This window comes from Ascaphus truei, chromosome 17 (genome assembly GCF_040206685.1).
Source record: "Ascaphus truei isolate aAscTru1 chromosome 17, aAscTru1.hap1, whole genome shotgun sequence".
NCBI classification, from domain to species: Eukaryota; Metazoa; Chordata; class Amphibia; order Anura; family Ascaphidae; genus Ascaphus; species Ascaphus truei.
Genome location: NC_134499.1, coordinates 9,992,072 through 10,019,134, shown reverse-complemented (window position 1 = coordinate 10,019,134; position 27,063 = coordinate 9,992,072). Strand labels below are relative to the sequence as shown.

At 48.8% G+C, this 27,063-nt stretch overlaps 1 protein-coding gene across 3 annotated transcripts in view; it reads right to left on the bottom strand.

Moving 5' to 3' along the window:
- EP300 (EP300 lysine acetyltransferase) overlaps positions 1-25,717 on the bottom strand; it is a 122,071-nt gene extending 96,354 nt beyond the window's left edge. For all 3 annotated transcript variants that reach the window (XM_075573877.1, XM_075573875.1, XM_075573876.1), the window contains exons 1-2: positions 24,268-25,717; positions 4,876-5,501 (exon numbers count right to left, since the gene is read on the bottom strand). In XM_075573877.1, coding sequence (XP_075429992.1) covers positions 4,876-5,501; positions 24,268-24,355 — 714 coding nt within the window. In that variant the 5' untranslated portion in view covers positions 24,356-25,717. The remainder of the gene's footprint in view (positions 1-4,875; positions 5,502-24,267) is intronic.
- Positions 25,718-27,063: the final 1,346 nt, after the last annotated feature.

Here is a 27,063-nt window from a genome sequence, read left to right as displayed (position 1 = left end):
GTGTGTGTGTGTGTGTGAAGGTGTGAAGGTGTGAAGGTGTGTGTGTGTGTGTGTGAAGGTGTGAAGGTGTGAAGGTGTGTGTGTGTGTGTGAAGGTGTAGGTGTGAAGGTGTGTGTGTGTGTGAAGGTGTAGGTGTGAAGGTGTGTGTGTGTGTGTGTGTGTGTGTGTGTGTGTGAAGGTGTGTGTGTGTGTGTGTGTGTGTGAAGGTGTGTGTGTGTGAAGGTGTGTGTGTGTGTGTGTGTGTGTGTGTGTGAAGGTGTGTGTGTGTGAAGGTGTGTGTGTGTGAAGGTGTGTGTGAAGGTGTGTGAGAAGGTGTGTGTGAAGGTGTGTGTGTGTGTGTGTGTGTGTGTGTGTGTGTGAAGGTGTGTGTGTGTGTGTGAAGGTGTGTGTGTGTGTGTGAAGGTGTGTGTGTGAAGGTGTGTGTGTGAAGGTGTGTGTGTGAAGGTGTGTGTGTGTGTGAAGGTGTGTGTGTGGTGTGTGCAAGGTGTGTGTGTGTGTGTGAGTGTAGGTGTAGATGTGTGTGTGTGTGTGTGTGTGTGTGTGTGTGTGTGTGTGTGTGTGTGTGTGAAGGTGTGTGTGTGTGTGTGTGTGTGTGTGTGTGTGTGTGTGTGTGTGTGTGTGAAGGTGTGTGTGTGTGTGTGTGTGTGTGAAGGTGTGTGTGTGTGTGTAAGGTGTGTGTGTGTGTGTGTGTGAAGGTGTGTGTGAAGGTGTGAAGGTGTGTGTGTGTGTGTGTGTGTGAAGGTGTGAAGGTGTGAAGGTGTGAAGGTGTGAAGGTGTGAAGGTGTGAAGGTGTGAAGGTGTGAAGTGTGTGTGTGTGTGTGTGTGTGTGTGTGTGTGTGAAGGTGTGTGAAGGCGTGTGTGTGTGTGTGTGTGTGTGTGTGAAGATGTAGGTGTGTGGGTGTGTGGTGTGTGTGGTGTGTGTGGTGTGTGTGTGGTGTGTGTGGTGTGTGTGTGTGTGTGTGGGTGTGTGTGTGGTATGTGTGGTGTGTGTGTGGTGTGTGTGTGGTGTGTGTGTGGTGTGTGTGTGTGTGTGTGTGTGTGTGTGTGTGTGTGTGTGTGTGTGTGTGGTGTGTGTGGTGTGTGTGGTGTGTGTGGTGTGTGTGTGTGAGTGTAGGTGTAGATGTGTGTGTGTGTGAAGGTGTAGATGTGTGTGTGTGAGTGTAGGTGTAGATGTGTGTGTGTGAGTGTAGGTGTAGATGTGTGTGTGTGAGTGTAGGTGTGAGTGTGAGTGTGAGTGTGTGTGTGTGTGTGTAGATGTAGATGTGTGAGTGTAGGTGTAGATGTGTGTGTGTGAGTGTAGGTGTAGATGTGTGTGTGTGAGTGTAGGTGTAGATGTGTGTGTGTGAGTAGGTGTAGATGTGTGTGTGTGAGTAGGTGTAGATGTGTGTGTGTGAGTGTAGGTGTAGATGTGTGTGTGAGTGTAGGTGTAGATGTGTGTGTGAGTGTAGGTGTAGATGTGTGTGTGTGAGTGTAGGTGTAGATGTGTGTGTGTGAGTGTAGGTGTAGATGTGTGTGTGAGTGTAGGTGTAGATGTGTGTGTGAGTGTAGGTGTAGATGTGTGTGTGTGTGTGTGAGTGTGTGAGTGTGTGAGTGTAGGTGTAGATGTGTGTGTGTGTGTGTGTGTGAGTGTAGGTGTAGATGTGTGTGTGTGTGTGAGTGTAGGTGTAGATGTGTGTGTGAGTGTAGGTGTAGATGTGTGTGTGTGTGTGTGTGAGTGTAGGTGTAGATGTGTGTGTGTGTGTGTGAGTGTAGGTGTAGATGTGTGTGTGTGTGTGTGTGAGTGTAGGTGTAGATGTGTGTGTGAGTGTAGGTGTGTGTGTGTGAGTGTAGGTGTGTGAGTGTAGGTGTAGATGTGTGTGTGTGAGTGTAGGTGTGTGAGTGTAGGTGTGTGAGTGTAGGTGTGTGAGTGTAGGTGTGTGAGTGTAGGTGTGAGTGTAGGTGTGTGTGTGTAGGTGTAGATGTGTGTGTGTGTAGGTGTAGATGTGTGTGTGTGTGTGTGTGTGTGTGTGTGTGTGTGTGTGTGTGTGTGTGTGTGTGTGTGTGTGTGTGTGTGTGTGTGTGTGTGTGTGTGTGTGTGTGTGTGTGTGTGTGTAGGTGTAGGTGTGTGTGTGTGAGTGTAGGTGTAGGTGTGTGTGTGTGTGTGTGAGTGTAGGTGTAGATGTATGTGTGTGTGTGTGTGTGTGTGTGTGTGTGTGTGTGTGTGTGTGTGTGTGTGTGTGTAGGTGTAGATGTGTGTGTGAGTGAGTGTAGGTGTAGATGTGTGTGTGTGAGTGAGTGTAGGTGTAGATGTGTGTGTGTGAGTGAGTGTAGGTGTAGATGTGTGTGAGTGAGAGTGAGAGTGTGAGTAGGTGTAGGTGTAGGGGTGTAGGTGTAGGTAGAGGGGCGTAGGGATAGGTGTAGGTAGAGGGGCGTAGGGATAGGTGTAGGTAGAGGGGCGTAGGGATAGGTGTAGGTAGAGGGGCGTAGGGATAGGTGTAGGTAGAGGGGCGTAGGGATAGGTGTAGGTAGAGGGGCGTAGGGATAGGTGTAGGTAGAGGGGCGTAGGGATAGGTGTAGGTAGAGGGGCGTAGGGATAGGTGTAGGTAGAGGGGCGTAGGGATAGGTGTAGGTAGAGGGGCGTAGGGATAGGTGTAGGTAGAGGGGCGTAGGGATAGGTGTAGGTAGAGGGGCGTAGGGATAGGTGTAGGTAGAGGGGCGTAGGGATAGGTGTAGGTAGAGGGGCGTAGGTGTAGGTAGAGGGGCGTAGGTGTAGGTAGAGGGGCGTAGGTGTAGGTAGAGGGGCGTAGGTGTAGGTAGAGGGGCGTAGGTGTAGGTAGAGGGGCGTAGGTGTAGGTAGAGGGGCGTAGGTGTAGGTAGAGGGGCGTAGGTGTAGGTAGAGGGGCGTAGGTGTAGGTAGAGGGGCGTAGGTGTAGGTAGAGGGGCGTAGGTGTAGGTAGAGGGGCGTAGGTGTAGGTAGAGGGGCGTAGGTGTAGGTAGAGGGGCGTAGGTGTAGGTAGAGGGGCGTAGGTGTAGGTAGAGGGGCGTAGGTGTAGGTAGAGGGGCGTAGGTGTAGGTAGAGGGGCGTAGGTGTAGGTAGAGGGGCGTAGGTGTAGGTAGAGGGGCGTAGGTGTAGATAGAGGGGCGCAGGGGTAGATAGAGGGGCGCAGGGGTAGAGGTGTGCAGGGGTAGAGGTGTGCAGGGGTAGAGGTGTGTATACATACATGGGCAGGCACGCGTATACATATACACGGGTAGACACACGTATGTATGGGTGAACACAGACTGGGCCATGCGTGTGCAAATATACAGGTGGGGCAGGGACATATACGGGCAGGGGTGGGCACACACACGGATGCTGATATACAGGAGGGGCAGGTACACACACGTGTATGAAAATACACGTGCGTACAATTGTGTGTATATGTGCATGTGTGTATATGTGTATATATGTATGGAGAGAGAGGGAGAGTCTACTCCGTTTTTAGCTGCGTCTCTTGCTTGGAACTGCTTAATGGGCCATTTGAAAGTATTGCAGACTCAGAACGTATCTTGGCGACTTACCTATGCTTGATGCTGGTATTCCAATGCGTTGCTGAGTTCAGCTACAACAAAGGTGGCCAAATCCCGTTCTCAAGGGCTAGGATATCCCTGCACCAGCACAGGTGGCTCAGTGTGCTGAAGCAGGGATATACTGAAAAGCCAACCTGTCGTGGCCCTGCTGGAGAGGGCCACCCCTCGGTTCCTACATTGCAGCCACCAATACAACGGAGAGCCAGTTGATGCCTCCATTGGTAAAACCTTTCAGACATGACCATGCACAAGTGGGCATCATTAATCTACGTATATTGGAAATCCCTTTACATATGTGCGAGTGTTTCATGGGGATTTGTGTGTACGAAGCTTTCCAACATGTCTATTTGTAATGAATACCCGATGCCTGTACTTGCTATCATTTTGAAAATAAAATTATTTTCTTAAAGGGAGTTAAATCTGGAGGCCAGCTGCCTCTTGTTAAAGTGCGGCACAGCAAATGTTCATTTTTCTTATAAATATCTACTCCCCATATTATGCAATAGGGTGTTTGAAATGATGGCTAATTATTTGTTTTCTGGTTTCTTTTTAAAGCTATATACAGGCATACCCCGGTTTAAGGACACTCACTTTAAGTACACTCGCGAGTAAGTACATCTCGCTCAATAGGCAAACGCCAGCTCACGCATGCGCCTGTCAGCACGTCCTGAACAGCAATACTGTCTCCCTACCTGTACCAAAGCTGTGAGCAAGCGGGGAGACTATAGAGCCTGTTACACATGCGTTATTTACATCAGTTATGCACGTATATGACGATTGTAGTACAGTACATGCATCGATAAGTGGGGAAAAGGTAGTACTTCACTTTAAGTACATTTTCACTTTACATACATGCTCCGGTCCCATTGCGTACGTTAATGCGGGGTATGCCTGTACGTTATATTTATTTATTAATATGACTGCTAAGCCTCTCATTTAGTGCCCTCAAACTCCAAATCTGATCAGAAAAGTTCAGGAAAATGCAGCTTCTCTGATAAAGCCCTTTGAAGTCTGCAACAGCTCTCTGCTGCCTGTAGGGTGGAGCGAGAAAGAGAGCAGAAGTCTCCATGTGGACACTGCTGCAGGCTTTGGGCCATTTTAAATACAAATTGGTAAAAAAAAATTGAACCACCTAGTGGAGAAGGATATTGGTAATCTGCATTTCAGGACAAAACTTTCAAGATGGGTAATATTTAGGGGCATCTGCATGTTGAATTTTTCTATTACGCTGAGGGTGAAGGACTTCCTTTTGTCTTATAGAAGTCTACTCCAAAATGTGGCTTAGAAGCTACTCTATTTTTGCTAGTGCCTGTCCACCTGGCTCACCTTGTTCATGGTTGCTGGCTGAGGACCTCTCAGGCCTGGTTGTCCTCCCATCTGCGGCCCGCCTTGCTGGAGGGTCTCTGCTAGCAGGTTGCTAGTGTTGCCCATACCCGGATTAGAGTATGGCATGCCAGGACGTCCTCTACCAGCTCCAAGAGACCCGTTCATCACCTGCCCCTGCATCATGTTCTGTCCGTTGCCAGCCGCCATCATGCCTGGGTTCATGCCCATCCCGGGCTGGCCAACAGGGCTGTTGACGCCGGACATCATCCCTGCCGTACTGGGGTTCATTTGCTGAGAGGCTTGCCCAGGGTTGGGTCCGTTGCCACCCATGCCCATGCTGGGTGATGTCAGCCCTGACTGAGTCATGGGGCTTTTCACCATGCTGTTCAGTAGCCCGATGCCTTGGCTACTCTGTTGGTTGGGCTGCCCGAGGCCCATACCCATATTCGTTGTGCTGCCGCCCCGCAGCAGCTCTGAGAGCTGCTTGTGCTTGGAGGCGGCATCGGGCACCATGCCCAGGCTGGTGTGCAGCTGATTGACATCTCCGCCATTGCTCAAGCCAAACTCGTTGGAGTTGATCAGTTCGTCAGGCAGGTCTTGCTCCAGGTCAAAGAGGGACCCGAAATCTATGAACATAAAAAAAATTAAAAAAACATTTAGTTCATTGTAAGTCATCAGGAGACAAAAACGCAAGACTTCAGCTCAAAAACTAAAAATGCATATTTATAAATATGTATACTCTGTCTTGATAATAGATTGCTTTATGACACAAATCATGTCCTGCCTTGTGTATACTGCCAGACGCATAAATTACGAGTCGGTTGCCTCCTTTCTCCATTGTACATGGGCACAAACTTCCTTGTATTGTATTTCGTAGTTGCCTCTGCTTAGATCTTTCCAGAAAGAAAGAGAAAAGCACATAACCACTCGGGCTATTTAATGTGCCCAGCCTGCAAAGCCTCACACTGCTGGGGTTTCCATACTTAGGACACCGTCTCGGGCCTAAGAATTATTTCCTTCCTTTTGCCACATTAAGCCATTACCAGCACTGCCTGGAGACTGCTCTAACCGTCCACTACCCTTGGATATACGTTAATGATTCTTGCCACCCTCCAAGCGTCAGTACATAACCTCTAGTCCTAGGCATCATCCTTCATTGGAAACCACTGATGTATTTTAAAATACGATTCCCCCTCCCCCCCCCCCTCTGTACATTTTGAGCAACTTTTATAACGGCATCAGATTATATAATTTTGACTGGTAAGAATCTTCAAAATACCTTAACCACCAACAAAGCATCCTCCAAACTCACAATGCCACTGAACTATCCCAGAATGCCATGCTGCCAAGCGAGATCAGGCCCAGGGATCATTCCAAGAGCCGACAGCTAGGCCAGGGGCTGGGAAGACTTCCATTTAGAGTTCTTCCAAGTGCGACTGTTCAGCAGTACTTAAACCAGCATGTTATACAGTCCGTAGCACAGGCTGCACACTGTCAGCTGTATGAAGTGTATGGTTTACCAAAGGCGCGGCTCTCTCACCTCTTCTACATCACAGGATAGAATCTGAATGGGGAGCAGTTTTGGAAGTCTGTGGGGTTGCATTCACCCCTATAGTGCAGGAAGGCTGCACCGTATACTACACAGGAATGTGAGGCACACGGTTTCAATCCCGATGAGATGAAAGTGATGAAAATCAAACTGGTAAGTTCCATTTCAATTTCGTTAAATCTTTCTAGGAAATGCGTATTTTAGGATTTGTATGAAAATATGTTCTTTCTGCAGGGACTCTACAGTTGAAGGTTTCCTCCACCATCTGCTATGTCTTGCCCTTACAATGGCGTCGTCATCTTAATCATTTATGCCTCTACCGTGTTAGAGAACGAAGCAGGAGAAAGGCACAGAAAAGAGGGCAGGTCCATTTAACATCACACAGAAGGGAGGAGCTAAAGAAATTAAACACCCCAATGTTTCAGGTCAACGACATTAGAAGGGACTGCAACCTTAAAGTCTGCGTCTCAGCTCTGAATATGCGCAATGTACCCCAATTCTCTGTCACTTAATGTTGCTACAAATGTTAAAGATACCAGGAGACCCCCTCCCCCGGTCAATCCTAGAAACTACATAACCCAAGGAAAATTGCTTGAGTAACAGGTTCAAACAGAAGTGATTTTTATTGTCCTGGAAGGGGGCAGTCTGAATCAGTAGTGGGGGTCAAATAGGCTGCTCTGCAGTGGTGGGGTTCGTAATTAAGAGGGTCAAGGTGGGCACTGGTGAAGTTTCCAGCCTGCAAGCCAGAGCGGCACACGTGCATGCCACCGTTACAGACCGGCAGCATGGTTTGTAAATGTGCTAAGAGCTTACCAAGTGGTGGGGAGTGTGTTGGGCAAAACCCAAAAATATTTCCCACGATAATATTATTAGGCATGTATTGTAATGGTATTCATCACGATATACATGTTGAATAGGAAGCATAGAAAAGAGCACTACGTAGGCAAAAACAGAGAAAACTTCACGTGAAAGCATTTATTCCTAGTGTTACAAATGAGGTGAAAGGTATACTCAAATGGATCTGTCATGGTGTTTTACTATAGGCCGTACTGCAAATGTAAGGTAGGGGTTAAAGGGCCACTCCAGGGGGGGAGGACTCATCAGTGCGGGGGAGGGGAGGCCGACGCGTCAGTGCGGGGGAGGGGAGGCCGACGCGTCAGTGCGGGGGAGGGGAGGCCGACGCGTCAGTGCGGGGGAGGGGAGGCAGACAGGACCAAGATCCAAACCCCCACGCCAGAACCAATCTTTTTCCAGTCTGCGGAGCACGCAATCTCGTTGGCTGCGCTAGCTTGCAGGGCAATTTTTAACTGTCAGGCCAAGGGTAAAAGAAAAACCCGTGGATATGGAAAACGTGGTACATCCCAATGGGAGGCGCAGATTCAGAGCACCAGGACACATTATTTGAGGCGGCAGCACAGGCTGCTGCTCTAATGCAATGAATCTGGCTGCATTATTACAACACAAGGCTCGGCTGTTGATGGAAAGACGCATTACAGGAGCGAGATTTTTGTGGTCTGCATTTCAGCAGCTTTTGCCTTTATCGCAAGCAGAGGAGATCGTAAGAGGAAGAGTCACGGGGACACATAACAAGGAAGTAGGGTTGGGCAATAAAAAAACTAAATACTCACTATAACTAGGAAACGTATTGCGATACTTACCGTGATAAATAGCGGGAGCCGGGGGGTACATTAATTGGTATTAAAGGAGCAATCCAAGCGAGCGATGTTTTATTTTTTTTAAATAGGATTGGAGCAGGGGGTCTCCGGGGCTGAACACCGTTCATTTCATCTCCACAGATTGCTGGTTTCTCAGCAAATGTTGAAGTTCCTGCATAACGTGGGCCAAAAGGAAGCCGCACTGGATAATGCCACTGCTTCCTATTGGCCGGCAGGGAAACTCCGGTCTAGGACATTTAGTGGGGCCACTCTGCGACTCACCCTGGCGCCACCGGCCACTTCTCGGCGCTAAGTTAAGTGCCTAAACCCCATACCACAACCCCTAAAAGCCCATAAATTAACCCCTTACCCTAACCGCTAAAAGCCCTTAAATTAACTCCCTGCCCATACCACTAAAAGCCCTTAAATTAACCCTTTCCTATTAAATTAAATTCTTTCCTATCCTATGGTCTGATTTTGCTGCACTTATTGTATCATTTTAATTCCCTGTACTGTATCCTTTGTGAAGCGCTGAGTACACTTTTGGCGCTCAATAAATAAAGACATACAATACAACCCCCTGCCCCAACCGCTAAAACCCCTTAAAATTAACCCCCGACCCTAACCGCTAAAGCCCTTTAAATTAACCCGCTACCCAAAACAGTAATAAACCTTACCCTAGAAACAGCTGACGGCGGGGATCCCAGCGGCAAGCCGGGTGCGGCAGAGGGTCCGTCTGCGGCCGAACACCGGCAGCCATTTAAACGGCCGCTGCCAAATATCCCATTCGGAAGCAGGAAGTCCCAGGAGCTGAAATGAATGGGGTTCAGCTCCAGAAACCCCCTGCTTCAACCCGGGTTAAAAAAAAAAAAAAAAAATGAATTTGAAGAGAAAACCTTGCTCACTTAGATTGGAACCCCAACCCTCTCTAATAGCGCGTCTGCGATCACATGCATTGTAAGGAACCCCGACCCTCTCTAATAGCGCGTCTGAGATCAGATGCATTGTAAGGAACCCCAACCCTCTCTAATAGCGCGCCTGAGATCAGATGCATTGTAAGGAACCCCAACCCTCTCTAATAGCGCGTCTGAGATCAGATGCATTGTAAGGAACCCCAACCCTCTCTAATAGCGCGTCTGCGATCACATGCATTGTAAGGAACCCCGACCCTCTCTAATAGCGCGTCTGAGATCAGATGCATTGTAAGGAACCCCAACCCTCTCTAATAGCGCGCCTGAGATCAGATGCATTGTAAGGAACCCCAACCCTCTCTAATAGCGCGTCTGAGATCAGATGCATTGTAAGGAACCCCAACCCTCTCTAATAGCGCGTCTGAGATCAGATGCATTGTAAGGAACCCCAACCCTCTCTAATAGCGCGTGTCAGATCAGATGCATTGTAAGGAACCCCAACCCTCTCTAATAGCGCGACTGAGATCAGATGCATTGTATACATTTTTTTGTATTTGCTACAATGTTCAAATCAAAAATTGCAGGGAACTCAAGGGCTTCTTAGGAACCTCTGTTAAAAAATACTGGTCTAGACAGACATTGCTACCTTATAACTTCTGTTTCCGGGAGGAGCCAGCAAAACACAAAAGTTAGGTCTCTGTATGCATGCATGTATAGTTCGGGACTGGGGAAAAATTTTATTCAATTTTTTTCCCCAATCAAAGTGGGCAAACTAAAGGTCTGATCCAAATAACTACTACTGGTTAGAGGCCGGATTAATATGACCATAGGAAGAGGTGAACAGAAAGGGCAAGGGTTGCATCTAGATATCCGAGACAATTTATGATGCTTGATTAGTGGGGGGGAGGGAGAGGCGTCAGTGTCAAAAACAGCAGTTCAAAAAAAGAAAAAAGTAGCCGTAAGTGAATTTGAAGATTAGAGAACATCACGAACATGGTTAAAATATTATATTTCTACCATAGTTATGTTATATGCAATTCTGTACCCGATATTCATTACAGGCATTAGAAATAACTGCCCTAAAGATAATAAAATGTTTGTACTGGGGCAGTAGCAGAGTTTGACAGCCACTGATTGAGCCACCTGTGCTGAAGCAGGGATATCCTAAAAACTGGACCTGCTGGTGGCCGCCCCTGGTCTAGAGTCATAACATAAATGCACCTGGCCCAGGTTTCTCAACTCCAACGGCCTCACTGTCAGAAGAGACGTCAATGCGGATTGTCACGCACTAAATGCCCAGTGTGCCACTATCTCCCCCACCCAAGGAAATACAGGTGGCTGTGGGTGCACCATATTGAAAGCCGCAATGTGAAACGTTTTCTATTGGCCGCCAAAGTGAGGCTGCCCCTAGGTGCCCTATTGTTTCTCCCAAGAATAAAGGAATTTCAAAAGTTTCGTGTGTCAGGAGCCAGGGGCTCTTTGTTGCTTGGAGTGCAGAGGTTCAGCTTCAGGGGGTCCCGTTGTTTCAAATAAGGTTAAAGAAAAAGAATATATAGAATATATACACACGAATAGCACAGATTGCTGCTTTAGGCTAAGGCCCCGCTCCCTCAGCGGGGGCGCCCGCACTGCAGACAGGCGGCGCACTGACAGGCACAGACCGCGATATGAGGTCTGTAGGGAGCCGGAGCGGGAGGGGGGGGCGTGGTTTGAGCGGAGGAATCCGCTACTCCCCCTCCTCCATCCACGGGCTCGGTCTCCCGGGCTGCAGGAGGGAGCTGCTGCGGGCTGCTGGAAGGTAAGCAGCTCCCGCTCCCTCCCCCTTGACACACACACACACCACCCCCTACCTTGTGTAGGAAGCTGACAGCCCCCGCCGCTGATTGGCTCATCAGCGCACCACGTGACGCACCACCGCTCGGGATCAAAATTTTCTTGCATCCCCTGGCGGCTGACGCGTCACAGCGCATAGTGAGCCAGCAGCGAGGGGGGACTGGGACCGGCTCAGAAGGATTCCCCTGCTGGTGGGGAACGCTCACGCGGCCGCCCGTGCCGCCGGGCGCAGCAGGTCCCAGCCCTAAGGCATCAAGCTATGAGCAATACAATGGGTGATGCGTCAAAAAGACCAAATTGAGAGGAAATGGCGTGTGCCGTGTAAGTCACTGGTCTGGAGAACACGAGACAGAGTTTGACTCCTCAGCAAGTTAGGCCTGGGACATGGTGCAGGGAGCGGCGCTGGGCAGCGCTGACGCTCATGCTCTCCTGCTCAAGCAGGACATTTTTCTTGTCCCTGCATGAGCGTCAGCGAGCGCGCTTGTGTGCCGGGTGGGAGGCTTTCGGGAGGCGGGGCTAGCGCGCCACGTCACGGCGCCGATGTCATGGACTGCCATTGGCTTCTGGCAGTCACGTGACCGGCCCTGCGCTTCCCTCAGCGGTAAAACTAAAATTGGCTCGTCGGCTGAAGTTCCACACGCCTGCGGAAGCGCCGGCTAAAGCCGCGCTGATAGGGATAATGTTTCTCCTCAGCGCGGTCTTTTTGACCATGTCCGAGGCCTTACACCCACACCGATCCCCTGCATGTCAGGTTCCCTCATGGAGCCTTTCGCAACAAACATTGGATTGCAAGTTTCTGGGGCAAACCACAAATACATAAACTATGCAATCAAAAGCGCACACAAGTATATTGAAATAATTAGTGTATTAAGAAAATAATGAAACAGGTCCTACATTACAAAGCGGTGCTCCGGCCCTGGCACCTTACATTCACTGAATGGACTGTACGGTGATTTATGGCTTAGCACTGCTTAGTAACCTTGGCCCTATATCAGTGGTGGCCGACTCCAGCTTTCAAGGGCCACCAACAGGTCAGGATTTCAGGATATCCTTGCTTCCGCACAGGTGGCTCAATCAGTGGCTCAGTCAGAATGACAGCCACCTGTGCTGAAGCAGGGATATGCAGACCTGTTGGTGGCCCTTGAGGGCTGGAGTGGACCACCCCGGTACTATATTATAGGACGTTTCACTACTCGGGGCAGCCTTCTTCAGGACCAAATGAATGACATTAAGTACCCATGGTTTGATTGGATCTAGTCACATGATGGTGTTATATCTGCCGTGTTCTCGCGTGTGCCTATGCAATGATCTACATGTGCTTTGCTGTATCAGCAAATGGATGAGCTCAGACACCAGATCCCTACATGGAAAGTACATGCAGCAGGAATGGATTCCTGGGAGTTTTGTGGGGTCATTGTAGAGAAAGAAAACGAAGCCAATACATAAAATACCGAGCGCGACGTGTGCGCCGGATATCATGTGACTTACAACTCGTTTACACAGAAGTTTCTGCCCAGTGTAAAGATCCCAGCTGTATAAGTAAATGTACTTTACAAACTCCGTGGGACCAGACCCAACACGAGGTTGTAGCACAGTAACAAAAATATTTTAGCTCATTTTTAAGACGGCAGCTAAGCACTTTGCTGCACAACTTCAGACCCCCGTATAGTTAGTTGATCAGGGCGTAAACAAACGTAGAAAGACAGGAGATTAAAGTGGGATAAACTTTATCTTACTACAGTAATGATTTAAACACACAAAGCAGCAATTCTCCCCTCCCCCCACCCCCTCGTCATTGACTGAGCCACTGACAGCCACCTGTGCTGAAGCAGGGATATCCTTAAAACCTGACCTGTTGGTGGCGCTTGAGGACCGAGCTGGTCACCCCCAGAAAGAGTGCCAGAGATGTCATGGCTACACCATGGGGTACTCAAATAGTTGAAGACCGAGAAAAAAGGGGGTCCAATTTTGCAAATATTTACAGCCAGACTGGACAAACGAGATTGGGTGATTTATAGCAGACAGGGCAAAACCCAAGCAAAATAATACCACTACAACCCCTAACATTACAAAGCAGTGTCCAACAGGCACCATTAGCAGCAACGCTGTGATTAACCATGTCACTGCAAGCAGGACAGCTACGCCAGCAAAATGGTTCATGTCTTCCTGTACTGCAACCTTGTAGAGTTTGCAGGCAAAATGAATCTCTGGCACAAGCAGCTTAATGTACTGCACGAGAGAGCAAACGCTGTTCTCAAAGTCCAAAGCGGTCATCACTAGAGTGACAAGTAGTTACACTACACCAGTGTTTCACCTTTTTTTGTTATGGAGCCCTCTAATTATCTTGTGAAATACAGGGGAACCCCAACCCTCTCTAATAGCGCGTCTGAGATCAGATGCATTATAAGGAACCCCAACCCTCTCTAATAGCGCATCTGAGATCAGATGCATTATAAGGAACCCCAACCCTCTCTAATAGCGCGTCTGAGATCCGATGCATTGTAAGGAACCCCAACCCTCTCTAATAGCGCGTCTGAGATCAGATGCATTGTAAGGAACCCCAACCCTCTCTAATAGCGCGTCTGAGATCACATGCATTGTAAGGAACCCCAACCCTCTCTAATAGCGCGTCTGAGATCACATGCATTGTAAATTCTTCTGTATTTGGTACAATTTTCAAATGACATGAAAATTGCAGGGACCCTTTAGGGACGCATGGGCAACCCAAGTGCTCCTGTTGGAAAAACCCTGCCCTACACAGTTTCAATAGGATATTTCCTTGGCGAGAACGGTAGGTACCAGCCATCCAACTTTCATGTCAGTGACTGATGAAAAACAATCCAGATCATAATAAAATAGCCCTCTTCAGAATTGTGTGAGCAAATCTACATTAATAGTCATGCAGAACTGGCCTCACTTTTGAAATGGCTTCTATTCTCAAACCCAATTAAAGCAAGCAGTCCACACTGTTCCCTTTTTCTGTGCTTTTTAGAAGAAAAAACTTGCATTAAAGGAGCACTCCTGGCGACACATTTATATAGGAGGGAAGCAGGGGGTCTATGGAGCTGGACTGCGTTCATTTCAGCCCTGGGGACCCCGCTTTCCGAGATACTTTTCTCCCTAGGGGGTGCCGGTATCGCTGCTCAGTTTAAACGACCAGCCTCACGCGGACCAATAAAGTCGCAGGGATGGCGTCATGGCCAGGGGGACATTTAAAGACACCATATTGATAGCCCCGTCAGGACTTATGCCGTGACCCCCTTCCGAGGTCAGTATCTCAGGAAACAGGGGGGCCCCGTAGCAGAAATGTATGCGGTTCAGCTCCAGAAACCCCCTGCTTCAAAGCTAGTCAAAAACATGTTTCCAAGTCTCACCAGGCGTACCCCTTTAAGAGGTCGAAATTTGACAATTCCAACTCAATGTATTCAACTGATGCTTCCTTCAGGAGATAATCGTTTGAAATATTAAGTGCCTGGGAGCTAAAAATGAAGCCCCTCCTAGAGCCCATGTCAGGCTAAAAAGGTTACGATAGTAGCCTCAAACACTAGAGATGACAAACATGAATTGCTCAACACAAAAATGTAAAAATAAACACAAAATAAAGGACAGGACATGCTCGGTGGCCACATACTAGTGGAATTAAATCCAAATTTTTGTGAATAAGAAACGTGCTTTGTGGCGTGAACTTTTCCCTGACACCCTTATGCAAGTTGAGTATATCTCTTGGGGAGCGAGATGGAAGAAATGGGCACTAGTTACAGGCGACTGGGATGGAGTATTTGGGAATTGTAGGGTTGCAGAGTAATCAATGGATTACAAATTCTTAGGCCTCGATCACACCGGCTGCTACACGGACGCGCGTCCGCGAGCCTCTGTCCGCTGGGCGATGTGTGAATATCCCCAGCAGACAGAATGACGCGATTGGGGGCGTAACTTAAATAAGTGTGCTTGTGATTGGCTGGCGCAGTACACGTGACGCGGCTGCCGCTTAAAATTTCAACTTCAGTTGGAAGCTCGAGCTGCAGCCGCGATGACGCTGCACTGCGCCGCCGGGGGGCGTTTTCAGTTTGCAAACTCCCACAGAACACAGCGAAAGAGCGGCGCATGTGCGCACGTAAGCGAGCAGGCAGGGGGAGGGCGTCGCGAGCAGGCAGGGGGAGGGCGTCGCGAGCAGGCAGGGGGAGGGCGTCGCGAGCAGGCAGGGGGAGGGCGTCGCGAGCAGGCAGGGGGAGGGCGTCGCGAGCAGGCAGGGGGAGGGCGTCGCGAGCAGGCAGGGGGAGGGGGTCGCGAGCAGGCAGGGGGAGGGGGTCGCGAGCAGGCAGGGGGAGGGGGTCGGAGCAGGCAGGGGGAGGGGGTCGGAGCAGGCAGGGGGAGGGGGTCGGAGCAGGCAGGGGGGCCGCGAGGAGGCAGGGGGGGGGAGCCGCGAGCAGGCAGGGGGGGGAGCCGCGAGCAGGCAGGGGGGGGAGCCGCGAGCAGGCAGGGGGGGAGGTCGCGAGCAGGCAGGGGGGGAGGTCGCGAGCAGGCAGGGGGGAGGTCGCGAGCAGGCAGGGGGGAGGTCGCGAGCAGGCGGGGGGGGGGGGGGTCGCGAGCAGGCGGGGGGGGGGGGGTCGCGAGCAGGCGGGGGGGGGGGGGGTCGCGAGCAGGCGGGGGGGGGGGGGGGGGGTCGCGAGCAGGCGGGGGGGGGGGGGGGTCGCGAGCAGGCAGGGGGGGGGTCGCGAACAGGCAGGGGGGGGTCGCGAGCAGGCAGGGGGGGTCGCGAGCAGGCGGGGGGGGTCGCGAGCAGGCAGGGGGGGGTCGCGAGCAGGCAGGGGGGGGGTCGCGAGCAGGCAGGGGTCGCGAGCAGGCAGGGGGGGGGTCACGAGCAGGCAGGGGGGGGGGGCGAGCAGGCCGGGGGGGGGGGGGCGAGCAGGCAGGGGGGGAGTCGCGAGCAAGCAGGGGGGGGGGTCGCGAGCAGGCAGGGGGGGGTCGCGAGCAGAAAGTTTACAAACCCCTCGCATAGACCATGGTTGGCCAACTCCAGGCCTCAAGCTACCAACAGGTCAGGTTATCAGGATATCCCTGCTTCAGCACAGGTGGCTCAGTCATCGGGTCAGTCTGCACCACCTGTGCTGAAGCAGGGAAATCCTGAAACCTGGCCTGTTGGTAGCTTGAGGCCTGGAGTTGTCCAGCCCTGGTATAGAGTGGTAATATAGTGCCTTGTTTTACACCAATTGCAACGCGAGGCACGAACATTTCAATGCTCCGCAATTGTGGCTTGTGAATGAGTATCGCCTCGTCTGGGGATGGACGGATGTTACACGCTAGATGTGTCTGTGTAAAGCCAACTAGCTAGAACAAATAGCAAAACCGGTAAATCGTGAACGGTTCAACGCCAACATACTATAATCTAAATGCTTGTTTTTCCCCCCAACTGATTTAGGTTTACATTCCAAATACATTGTTCCACAACCGATTTCTGCGTCAGGTTAATGAAATGAAAGTGGAAATTACATAGTTTCGTTGTTACACAGTAGATGAGGTTGAAAAAAAAGACATACGTCCATCAAGTTCAACCGATGCTAAATTTAGACGACAGATATTTTATCCTATATCCGTACTTGTAGTATATTGATCCAGAGGAAGGCAAACACAAACCCCAGTGACATATCATCCAATGATATCTCAGGAATTTATTTTCCCCTTAACTCCAAGAATTGGCAATCGGATTATTCCCTGGATCAACATCCTTCCCATGTATACTTATTTGGTAAAAACCACTTCATGGAACAATTTAACCAGTCACTAATAACAGGTGTAGCCGCAGATGATTGGAGAAGAGCAAGTGTAGCCGCCACACCACAGAAGTAGAGACGAGGCAGGTAACTACAGGCCGGCGAGTCTGATGTTAGTAGTGTAGAAACAGCTGAAATTGGGGAACAACTAAAATCCAACAATTTACAAGGCAGCATAGATTTACTGAGAGGGGGAAGTGGACTTTCAAGTATAAAATAAATAAAAAATTTTGGCTGGGTGACGAAGAGTACGGCTGCGCTTATAGTGCCGGCGACGTCGCTACAAAACAAAAACAATGGACTCCGTCGCGAGCACTTATAGTAAGCATGACGGGTCAACCAAAAATTTGGAAGCCGGAGAAATTTGATTTTTCAGAGGCTGTCGCCACATGTGACTGTCTCTGAACCAATCAATGACCTCGTCGCTAGCGACGTCGCTGAAAGTTAAATTATAACTTTCGCGGGTGGCGACATCGGTCACGTCGCCAGCACTATAAGTGCGGCCTAAGGGTGGAGCAGTAGATGTAGCTTATCTAGGTTTTAGTAAAGCCTTTGACACTGTCCAACACAGAAGACTGATAAACAAATTGCAATGCTTGGGATTGAATTCTAAGGTGCTTGGATGGATAAGACATTGGTTATATGGTTACGTAGTTGATGAGGTTGAAAAATGACATGTCAATCAAGTTCAACCTATGCCAAGTTTAAACGACAGATACTTATCCTATATCCGTACTTCCAGTATATTGAACCAGAGGAAGGCAAACACAAACCCCAGTGACACATTATCCAATGATATTTCATAAGGGGGAAAATAAATTCCTTCCTGACTCCGAATATTGGCAATCATTAGATTACTCCCTGGATCAACATCCGATGGGCAACAGTTGTGGTAAAAGGAGGACATATAGAGGAGGAGAAGTGGAGTAGTGGAGCACCTCATGGATCTGTACAGAGACCTTGTTCTTGAATATCTTTATTAGTTGCATTACAAATGGTCTTTAAGAGAATGTATGGGTTTATGTAGATATGCAAAAGGGTGACACCAGGAGAGGAAAACAAAATGTTGAATAATTATGGTAGATTAGAGGAATGGTCAAAAAGTGCCAAGTTATGCATTTGGGCTACAATTAAACAAAGCAATGGGAAGAGCCAGCAGAATGCTGGGTTGTATAGGGGGAGGTACTGTATATAGCAGCAGAAAGGGGTCAGGATGCCACCTTATAAATCATTGGCAAGACCTCACCTAGAGTACTACTGTATTTAGATCTGGATTCCATATCTCCAGAGGACAAATACATTGGAGACTGTTCAAAAAAGGGATCCTAAAATGGTGCACGGTCTTCGGCATAGAACCCACCAAGTAAGTCCCATCGACACCAACATGTAAAACTTGGAAGAGAACAGCGGAGGGGGTGGATACGATATAAACTTTCAACTATATCAAGGATTTCCACAAGGTACAGGGGGAAAGTATATTATTGAAGCTGGAGGCTCAATGTGCGAAGTATATCACGGAAAGGATGGTGGATTAGGTGGATTAGTGGAACAATCTCCCAAAAGAGGTGCAAGAGACCAATGTATCCAAGGGCATACTTGGAAAACAAGAAGCAGGGGTCTCTGGAGATGAACCCCATTCATTTCAACTCCGGGAACCCTCTGCTTGCAGAGATACCTACCTCCGTAGAGCCGCTGGTAGCAGCTCTGCAGGTTTAAATGTCCCCGGCACGCGAGCCGATAGGAAGCCACGAGAGATGATGTCACAGCTTCCTATTGGCCCGCAGGTCTTTTAAACAGCCATATTGATCTCCTACCGGCAGCACCTACAGAGAAGTATCTTGGGAAGCAGGGGGTCCCCGGTGCTGAAATTAACGCAATTCAGCTCCAGAGACCCCGTTTCAAACAAAAAAAAAATATTACAGGAGTGCTGCTTTAAAACCCATTATGATTTACATTCAGAATAAGGCAATTATTGGATGTTGCAGGGTAACTGATCCACTAGTGCCAATTTTTCTTCAGGGAACAAATCAGCATTTTGATTGGGAAGTGTATAATATAAGGCTCTCTCTCCCACTGTTTGCTTTTCACAGCTACTGTGCTCGAGCTCACAGTATCGTTATCTGTCCTTCATATTGCTTGTACGGCTACACAGAAAAGTAACGGGTAGGAAAGAAATGGCAAGGATTAACGTTACTCACACACAATGTGCATGTCAAGTGTGTACACAACATACAAGATACACAACATTCTCTCAGCCCACAGTTACAAAGTACTAAAGCGGTCAAGACACAGCAACTGTCGGATGGGCTACGATAGAGTGGCGGCGATTGCTTCAGCCTGTCCAAGCGAACTCAATTGACGCAACAAGGCTTTGACGCAGACAAAAGCTGGGGGGGGGGGGGGGGGGAAGAGATGGGAGGGTTCCTTCCAGTTTTGAGATGCAAAAAAAAAGCTCACTTTCAAAAAAAAAAAAAAATGGAAAATGAAACAAATCAGAAGCCAGAACTACTGAAAAGCAGACCGGCTGCATCCTCAATGTGTTCATAGGATGTCCAGTCAATACGTTTAAATAGAAGCTTTCTTTTCAACGCAAATCTTTACAAGTGTGTCACTGCTTAATATAGGAGGGCCGGATCTACACTAGATCTACACTGTGTGCCCGTCTCCCAACTAACATTAGCTATTGCAAAGCACTGAACAGCAACAGGTACCGAACTTCAATCCCCCGATCTCACACAGCTGAGCTCTACAGATTGCTCCAGCCATGCAGAGGTTAACACCACTAGTGCAAACATCTGCACATCACGGTCTATTTAATACTTATTAATTCCTTAGAGGACCACCATATTTAAAGTTACTCCTTGTCTATCAATGTATTTCTGTATATTCATAGTGTATGGCAGAAAAACTGGACTTGTATCTAAACGTTAGCCGTCAGCTGTGATAGAAAATGTGGATTACAGGAGAGAGAACAAAAGTCAACTTTGAAAGGCACGGAGAGTCCACCACTAAACTCTACTGGGACCACAGGCGGTCCCAGGATCACCCCGTTTAGGAACCGCTGCCACAGAGGAGATCAAGTTGGATATCAAGCGTTCCACTTGACGGGCACCAAAAAGATCACTTCATTTTGACATCAGTTAGGAGTCGCCTAAAGTCCCAAAACCACCTTCCTCTCTTCATTTCTGTTTCCACTTTTCTTCAGAGCTCAGGGCTGTGCAGGGGTGGCACAATCATACAAGGCATTTAAGTAGATGAGTGTGGGGGGAGGAGAGCCATGAGATTTCCCTTCACCAAAAAGGCAGGGGGAAAAAAAAAAAGCACGTCTTGCATCTAAGAGTGGGGGATGGAAAGGAGAAAGGGAGGGGACACCTAACACACGACCTCTCCACTCCCCCCCCCCCATTCCTTCACATTTCCCTCAGCTGAAAATATGACTGATTAACTCAAGAGGTTCTTCAGGATATGTTAAGGAAAGAGGTTTGTACGGTGCTCTATAATTACCATCTGTGCTGGTGTCCTCCTGTAAAGATGTAACGTGCGGGCGACAAGACGGCTCACACCCTGGAACACCTTTTACCAACACTTGGCCGTGAGCAAAACATTATCACTCTCCTAAAACGTTATCGGGCAGCCTTAGGTTTTTAAAGTTAAGAGCGTTGCAGGTGTACTTCCACTTACTCCACGCCTTCCCTTGCAGTAACTAACTTTGCTGTTCTTATTGCAAAATTATCCGTTTCTGGACCGACGTGGAAGACATTTTTTTGCAGCGGCGCAAAGAATACCTAGCGCAGTTATCTTCTGGAAAAGGCTTTGAAACTTAGCCCTTGTGCCTGCTTCAACTCTCCAGGGTTCGAAAGCTTGTAACTGATCAACTCTTCTGCCAATAAAAAGTATCATACTGCCTTTCATTTGTTACATTACTACAGGGCTCTTTAAAGGGGGGCCACGAATGCCCTTTATGCGGCCCTGCCCCTGCTCATTTTACCCTAGTTCTCTAGATTTTAAACTCTCACGAGCAAGGCCCTCGTTACCTTTTTGCATCTGTTTGTGCTCGCTTGTCCATATTTGTAGGTAACGATGTCATTATCAGATCTCTGTACCCCCATCACACAGCGGAATATGTCAGTGCTTTACAAATATACGACAATAGTTTAAAAAAATAGTAATAGTTTAGATTATATATATATATATATATATATATTCTCAACATTTGAAGTTATGGTGGGTGGAAAAGGAAGGCAACAAGAAACCTCCACCGTTAGCATATAGCAAATAAAAAGATAACTTGTGAGCACATTCACATATCTTAGACAGGTCTGCAACCCTGCCTTTCACCATTATCACCCAGCATACAGTGCTTCCACTGCAGCAAGGGATTCTGGGAATATATTGATATATAAATATATATATTTATTACAGCTAGTGTAAATGCTTGCAAAAAGTTAGTATTTTTAATGTTTTTAAAAGGCATCTAAAATGTTATTAGGATAAACTTGTGGCCCTTCTACTCCTAAAGGTTTCCTAATCTGGCCCCTTTGGAGAACCAGTTGAAGAGCCCTGCTTTACTACATGGGGGGGGGGGGGGGGAGGACTCACACAGGCTAGCTACCCCACTATCTGAATCTCTGGGAAGTGTCACGTTTTCAGAGTAGAAATGGCACATGGGATTGGAACAGAACATAGGGTTTCAGGTACTAAATACAATGCATTTGCAATTGTCATCCATCAAGGAGGTCAATAAACAGTTGGGAGATGACACCCAGAGGGATCTGTGATGCATTGCAATGTGCTGCTAGCTCCTCTGGCAGCAGAGGAGTGGAGCGCAGAAGCTGGATCCATTAGAGAAGGGGAGAGAAATTAAGCACCAAAACGGAGTCCACCCCTCTCCCTCCAGCAGGAAAAGCAACTGCACAGCCAGAGAGGCAAGAGAACAAAAGGATATTGAAGGCAAGGGATGGGAGCTGAGAAGGGCTAAAGGAAGACCACCATCGGCAGGGCTTCCAGGCCTACTGGCACTGGATATTACATGGGGGGGGGGATAAGTTTGGTGGTTATGAAATTACCCCTTTTGGGGGCCAGCCTGCTAAAGGGAGGGGGAGGGCTATTTAATGGCTACAAAACTCCTGCAAAGTATTTATCCACAAAAGCCTTATGGACAAGAGGGACCATATGCAATGCACATGCAACAACAAAACTGTTTCATTAACTACTCAAAGCGATTAATAAAAACAGTAAGAGTAAATAGTTACACAAGCATACAATACGGCATGACATCTTGTTTAATGGCCTGGCCTCTCTGTCCGGACAGTTTCACTTCCTACACAAACTTCTTCAGATCCCCCAAAATTACAATGTTCAATAATTCTCTTGTTGTTGTCGAGTTGTTAATTTACTTTGAGAATTATGACCCGATATAAGGAAGGTTGAGAATCAGAAAGTCTGCAAGTGACCTGTCATTGGCAGGCTATTTTGCATCCTGTATATATGTTTATATCTACACACAAAATATTATACATATATCTGCAATGGAGATTACATAAACAAAGGTGTGATATATAAAATGGAGTTTAAACAAAAAAACAAACATACAAAGTAGTTAAACATATACGTACACACACACAAAATTAGATAATGAACAGCATGCAGTCTCTAAAAATCATCACCAGAGAGAGTAAAGGGCATATTGGATAAAATAAGAAACAATGTGCGTGGGCTGAATAAAGAAACAAGATAGAAATCCAAAAGGAACTACAATGATCCAAGATGTTACAGGTAAAAGAACGCACAAACACACACACACCGCCACACCAACCAACACACACCGCCACACCAACCAACACACACACTGCCACACCAACCAACACACACTGAGGCAGAGTTTTGCAATATGGCTTGATATTAACCCTTCACTCCTCAGATGTTTGATAACCAAAGTGACAGTGCCTTAGCAATATACCAGCTGCAGGACACATTAAAAAGACTTACCTAACTCACACCATATATTCACCCAAGGCGTGAATGAACCCAGTAAACAACCTACCCAGGAATGCCACCAATCCCCCAGAACGAGTTGCATATAGTAACCAACAATAGTATATTAACCCACTAACCACCTAACAGCCAATTGTGACCCACAATCACTTATGCAGGTAATCCTCATGTACAACTTTCTATGAATGGGTCACTCGGTCATTAGTAACCATACTCATGTGGTGCCTTAACATCCAAAGCAAAGCCTCGACGCGGTATCCTAAAGTTTATAAGACACCATATGCAACTTATGGCACCCCATATCAATGTATTATACAGCGTCTCAGCACTGTCACTGCCTTGCTGGCACCTCTGGCAGTAAAAAAGGGTTAAAAAGACACTGCTCGAATTCTCAAGAGGTATTGCTTGCCCCTCTGGTAGCTAACGGGTTAATGCTTTGTTGCGACCTTAGCCACTGGACACTCCAAATCAAAAAGAGAGGGAGGGGTGTTAGCTACCAGTAAGCCTAAGAAGTGGAGGGGAGAGGTGTATACACTGACACTGATAAGGGCCAAAGGAAACATGCCGGCAAACCCTGTCACAAAAACCACAGGACCGGTAGCAATCACTGCGATGTGTTCAGCAGTGGCGCGATCGGAACAAGCGCTTCTTCGCCGCCAGCGAGCTGGGCCCATGCAGTCACATCCAGAAAAGGGTATACTGAAAGCCCATCTAACTTTAACCTCTGGGGAGGGGGCCCGCTCTCTATAGAAAAAAAAGAAATGGCTACTGTGCATTTTTAATGGTGGTTTCCACCTGTTCTTGTATTACCATCCCTGCTGTGATAGACTTGGCAATAATAATAATACAAACTACTTTGTATGAAAAAGGATCGCAATGTATTAAACATAGAGGTCGGGGTCATTTATGCTGGACCCTAGGAAAGGGGGAGGCCTCCAAGTTCTCTGATGAATTGCAAGTTTGCACATAAAATAGCAGTGGTACTCCATACCTCTTAATACCACCATACGTGGACCACTGCACCCTAGTAAACTCAGATCCAATTTTCTTGCGGACGTGGGTAGACATTGGTAACCCCAGATTTAGAATTGCTGTGAAAACACAGGGTTACCACCATGATAATGAAAGTTTTTGTTGATAGTGAAGTAACAGAGGAGGAGTAGGCCTTACGATTCCAGGTATGGGACCAACAGGTAGCCGATAAGTTAGAAGCGCTCGAACCTCAGGGTTCTTCATCTCCCCAGGTGGTGCGAAAACTTGTAGCTTACCAATGCATTGGCCCAATAAACAGTATCACGCAACTTACCCCTTCTCCCTCATTTGGTACTCTACTATATGGATGAAGACGACCAATGCGCCTAACCACCCGTCTCTGCCTAGCAGGTAGTAATAACTTTCTAAGGAACAAGCATAACAGACATTCACAGATGATGTAATGATTTGTCACCTGGAGAGAGTCCTTAAGTTTTCAGAATCACAATCGTCGACTATTAAAAAACATGAAGATTGCCCATATGACTATCGCATTGTGCGCAAGACGCAAGTTTCATGTTGTGACAGTGTTGGATTAGTAACCCTGCGCTGCTAAAGTCATCAAGTCACTGACATTACACAGCCACTTGGCTACATGGGATGGGTGACACCTGAACAGTACTACATGTGATTTCAATGGGACTGACCTGGACCATCGCTGGAAGACAGTGCAGGAGAAGACATCTTGGGCCTCTTGGCCGAGGGAGGCCCAGGATCCACCACATTTTCGGCCATGGTTCCGAGCTATTTACGTCGTGCTGCTTCTCAGTCCAAACCTCCAAGGTTGCCTCCTTCTGTTAAATACAATCAGTCACTAAATACATACACTAAGGTGTGCCTGGGTTTGGGATGGGGGAGCTAGACCCTCTCCCCCCCTTGTCCCGCTTCGAGTGTCCTTAATGCCCAATGGTTGATGTCTCCGAAGACCTCAGTAGGTTTAGTAGGTGGAGGGACAATGACGGGGACCTCTTGGCCTCAAGTGCGGAGAATCTCCTCTTCCAGACAGCGTCTCCTCTCCTCCTTGCTGCTTAAGTTGCTGAGCTGGGTCAAGTACTTGAGCCTCCCCTGCCCCATCATCCTCACCCCCCAAAAAAAGAGGGGCTGGTGGGTGGAGGTGGGGAGATGTCCTACAACCACCCCCCCTTCAATTGGGTATATCTGCCTGCCCTTCCCTAAAGATGAGGAAGATCTTAAGAAATAAATACGGGGTGGGGGTGGGGAGATAAGGAACCTGCTCTCCTTATGTGTACGTGTGCAGTGGGGGTGCGGGAGAGGCTGTAAGGGGGGCTTAGGAACCTGGGGGAGGTCTGATCTCCCCCTTCTCTGGATGCTCGGGCCCCTCAGATGCCGTGTCCTGTGTCTCTCCCCCCGTGGGAGGGCGGCATCGCCGGTAGGTTTAATCTTTTTTCCCCAACGGGGTGTTGCTTGTGGCTTCTCTCCCCTTCCCTTTACATCGCTTCACCTCCGCACCTTGTCGGGCGGCTGTGGCCTCTCCACAGGTAAATGAGGGGGGGGGGGTGAGAACCGCTCTGACTGACCCTGATCAGGGGGGGTTGGTGGCCCCTTCTCTTTCCCTCTCTCTATATTACACGGATTCCCTTCCTCTTCTCCCCGCGGGGGTCTCCCTCATAGAGGGGGGGAAAGAGAGCAGGATCTCCCGAGTCCCGGGGAGGAGGAGACGATCTGACTGTCACAGGCGGGGCCCGGGCGGTCACAATGAAGGCGCGGGCCTCTCAGCCTCCCGGAGGAAGTTTCGCTCCCCGGGGGGTGTTCGGAACCGGTGCTGCCGGCGGTTCTCCGGGGCGGGCCCTTGCGGCGGCGGGTCGCACTATACCCGGGCGGTGGGGATGAGCGCGGGTGGTTCCCCGGAGGGAGGGCGCGGTCCCCTCTTGGCAGTAGCTCGGTACGGAGGTCGGTTAGGGACGCGGGAGGGAGTTGTTGCCTCGGTGCGCCCGCTTCCCCCTGGGTCTCCGGGGGCCCCCTCGGTGCGAGTCTCGGGCTCCGGCCGGGGCTCCGTCCCTCACACACAAACAAAATGGCGGCTGTTGTTTCTTCACTCCGCTTCAGGGGGGGAAGCTTCGGCAGCAGCGACCGGAAACGACGCAACACCTCTGGAGGGGGGCGTGGCCTAGTCCGAGTGGGAGACACTAGCATGGGGGGGAGGGGTCAACGCCGGAAGCGGCGTCCGAGGCCGCGCGAGGCCATTGGCTGCCGCGCACAATGAAACTCTACAATGCTGGGGCCGAGGTTGGTCACGTGACGCCAAGAGAGAGCCACGATTGGTCGCTTCGCTCCCGGCTCCTCCTTGCGTCACTGACCTCCTTCTTAAAGGGGAGGTGAGGAGAGGCGTGGGGATGGACCCCTCCCCCTATACGGGGCCTTGTGGGGGGGTTGGGTTTATTTATTTTTTTTGGTCGGCGTAGATCAGCGATGAAATGAGCCAGGGCTTCGTGTATAAAGCCTGCTCGCCATAATATCCCAGATAAAGCACATTCACCCGTTATATAGCAGCCCCAAGTCGTGCTCACAGCGCTGCTAGCATTGCGCCAGTAAAATACACCATCATTACATGTATACTGTGACTGAGGGGCCAGGCCTACAGGGCTGTGTTTTATATATATATAGCGTTATATATATATAGAGAGAGAATAGCAGCACCCACTGAACAACAGCCTCAGCAGAGGCAAGTGTGGTGCATGGTAAAGGGTAACTAGTTACAGTCTGTGAGGTTTAACACCTTAAGTCATAAATCGCATACCGTACAGGGGGGGAGGGATAGGTTTCAGTCACATACATTCCAGGATGCACTGTTTTTAAGGCCTCGGCCAGGGTAGCGCTGAGCGGGAGGGCGCGCTCACGCTGGCCGCGATGAAACATTGCGGCAATGTGTGTGGCCAGCGTGAGCATGTGCGGAGCTTAGCTGCTTGCCAAGCAAACAAATTTGAATTTGCTGCTCGCTTGCGCCGCCGCGCATGAGCGCCTGCACGCTCAGCGCCACCCTGGCCGCAGCCTAAGTTAAACCTTTCTTGCTTTATCCATTGTAACGTCGCCGGAAGAGGAGATCAGTGAATCTCGAAAGCTCACACAAATAAAAGCATTTTGTTAGCCACAGAACGGTATCGACTTCGTTTTTGATTTTATATTATATATATATATTTTTATATATATATATATATAGTCACTAATAATAATGTAATATGCAAAGCCCTAAACATTCAAAGGGAACCGCTAATTTGAGGGGTGTGGGGACATGATACACAGCCTTTACTTGAGATGCAGCTGAATGCTATAGGTTAGGAAAATCATTGTAAACCATAATAGGGAAGGAAACGGCATTATATTTTAAAGTATCATTGGAAGAATCAGAATTTCTAACACATTTTGTAATGCTGTGCATATGGTCACCGACTTTACAACTGGAACTGTGTATTATTATCATTCTT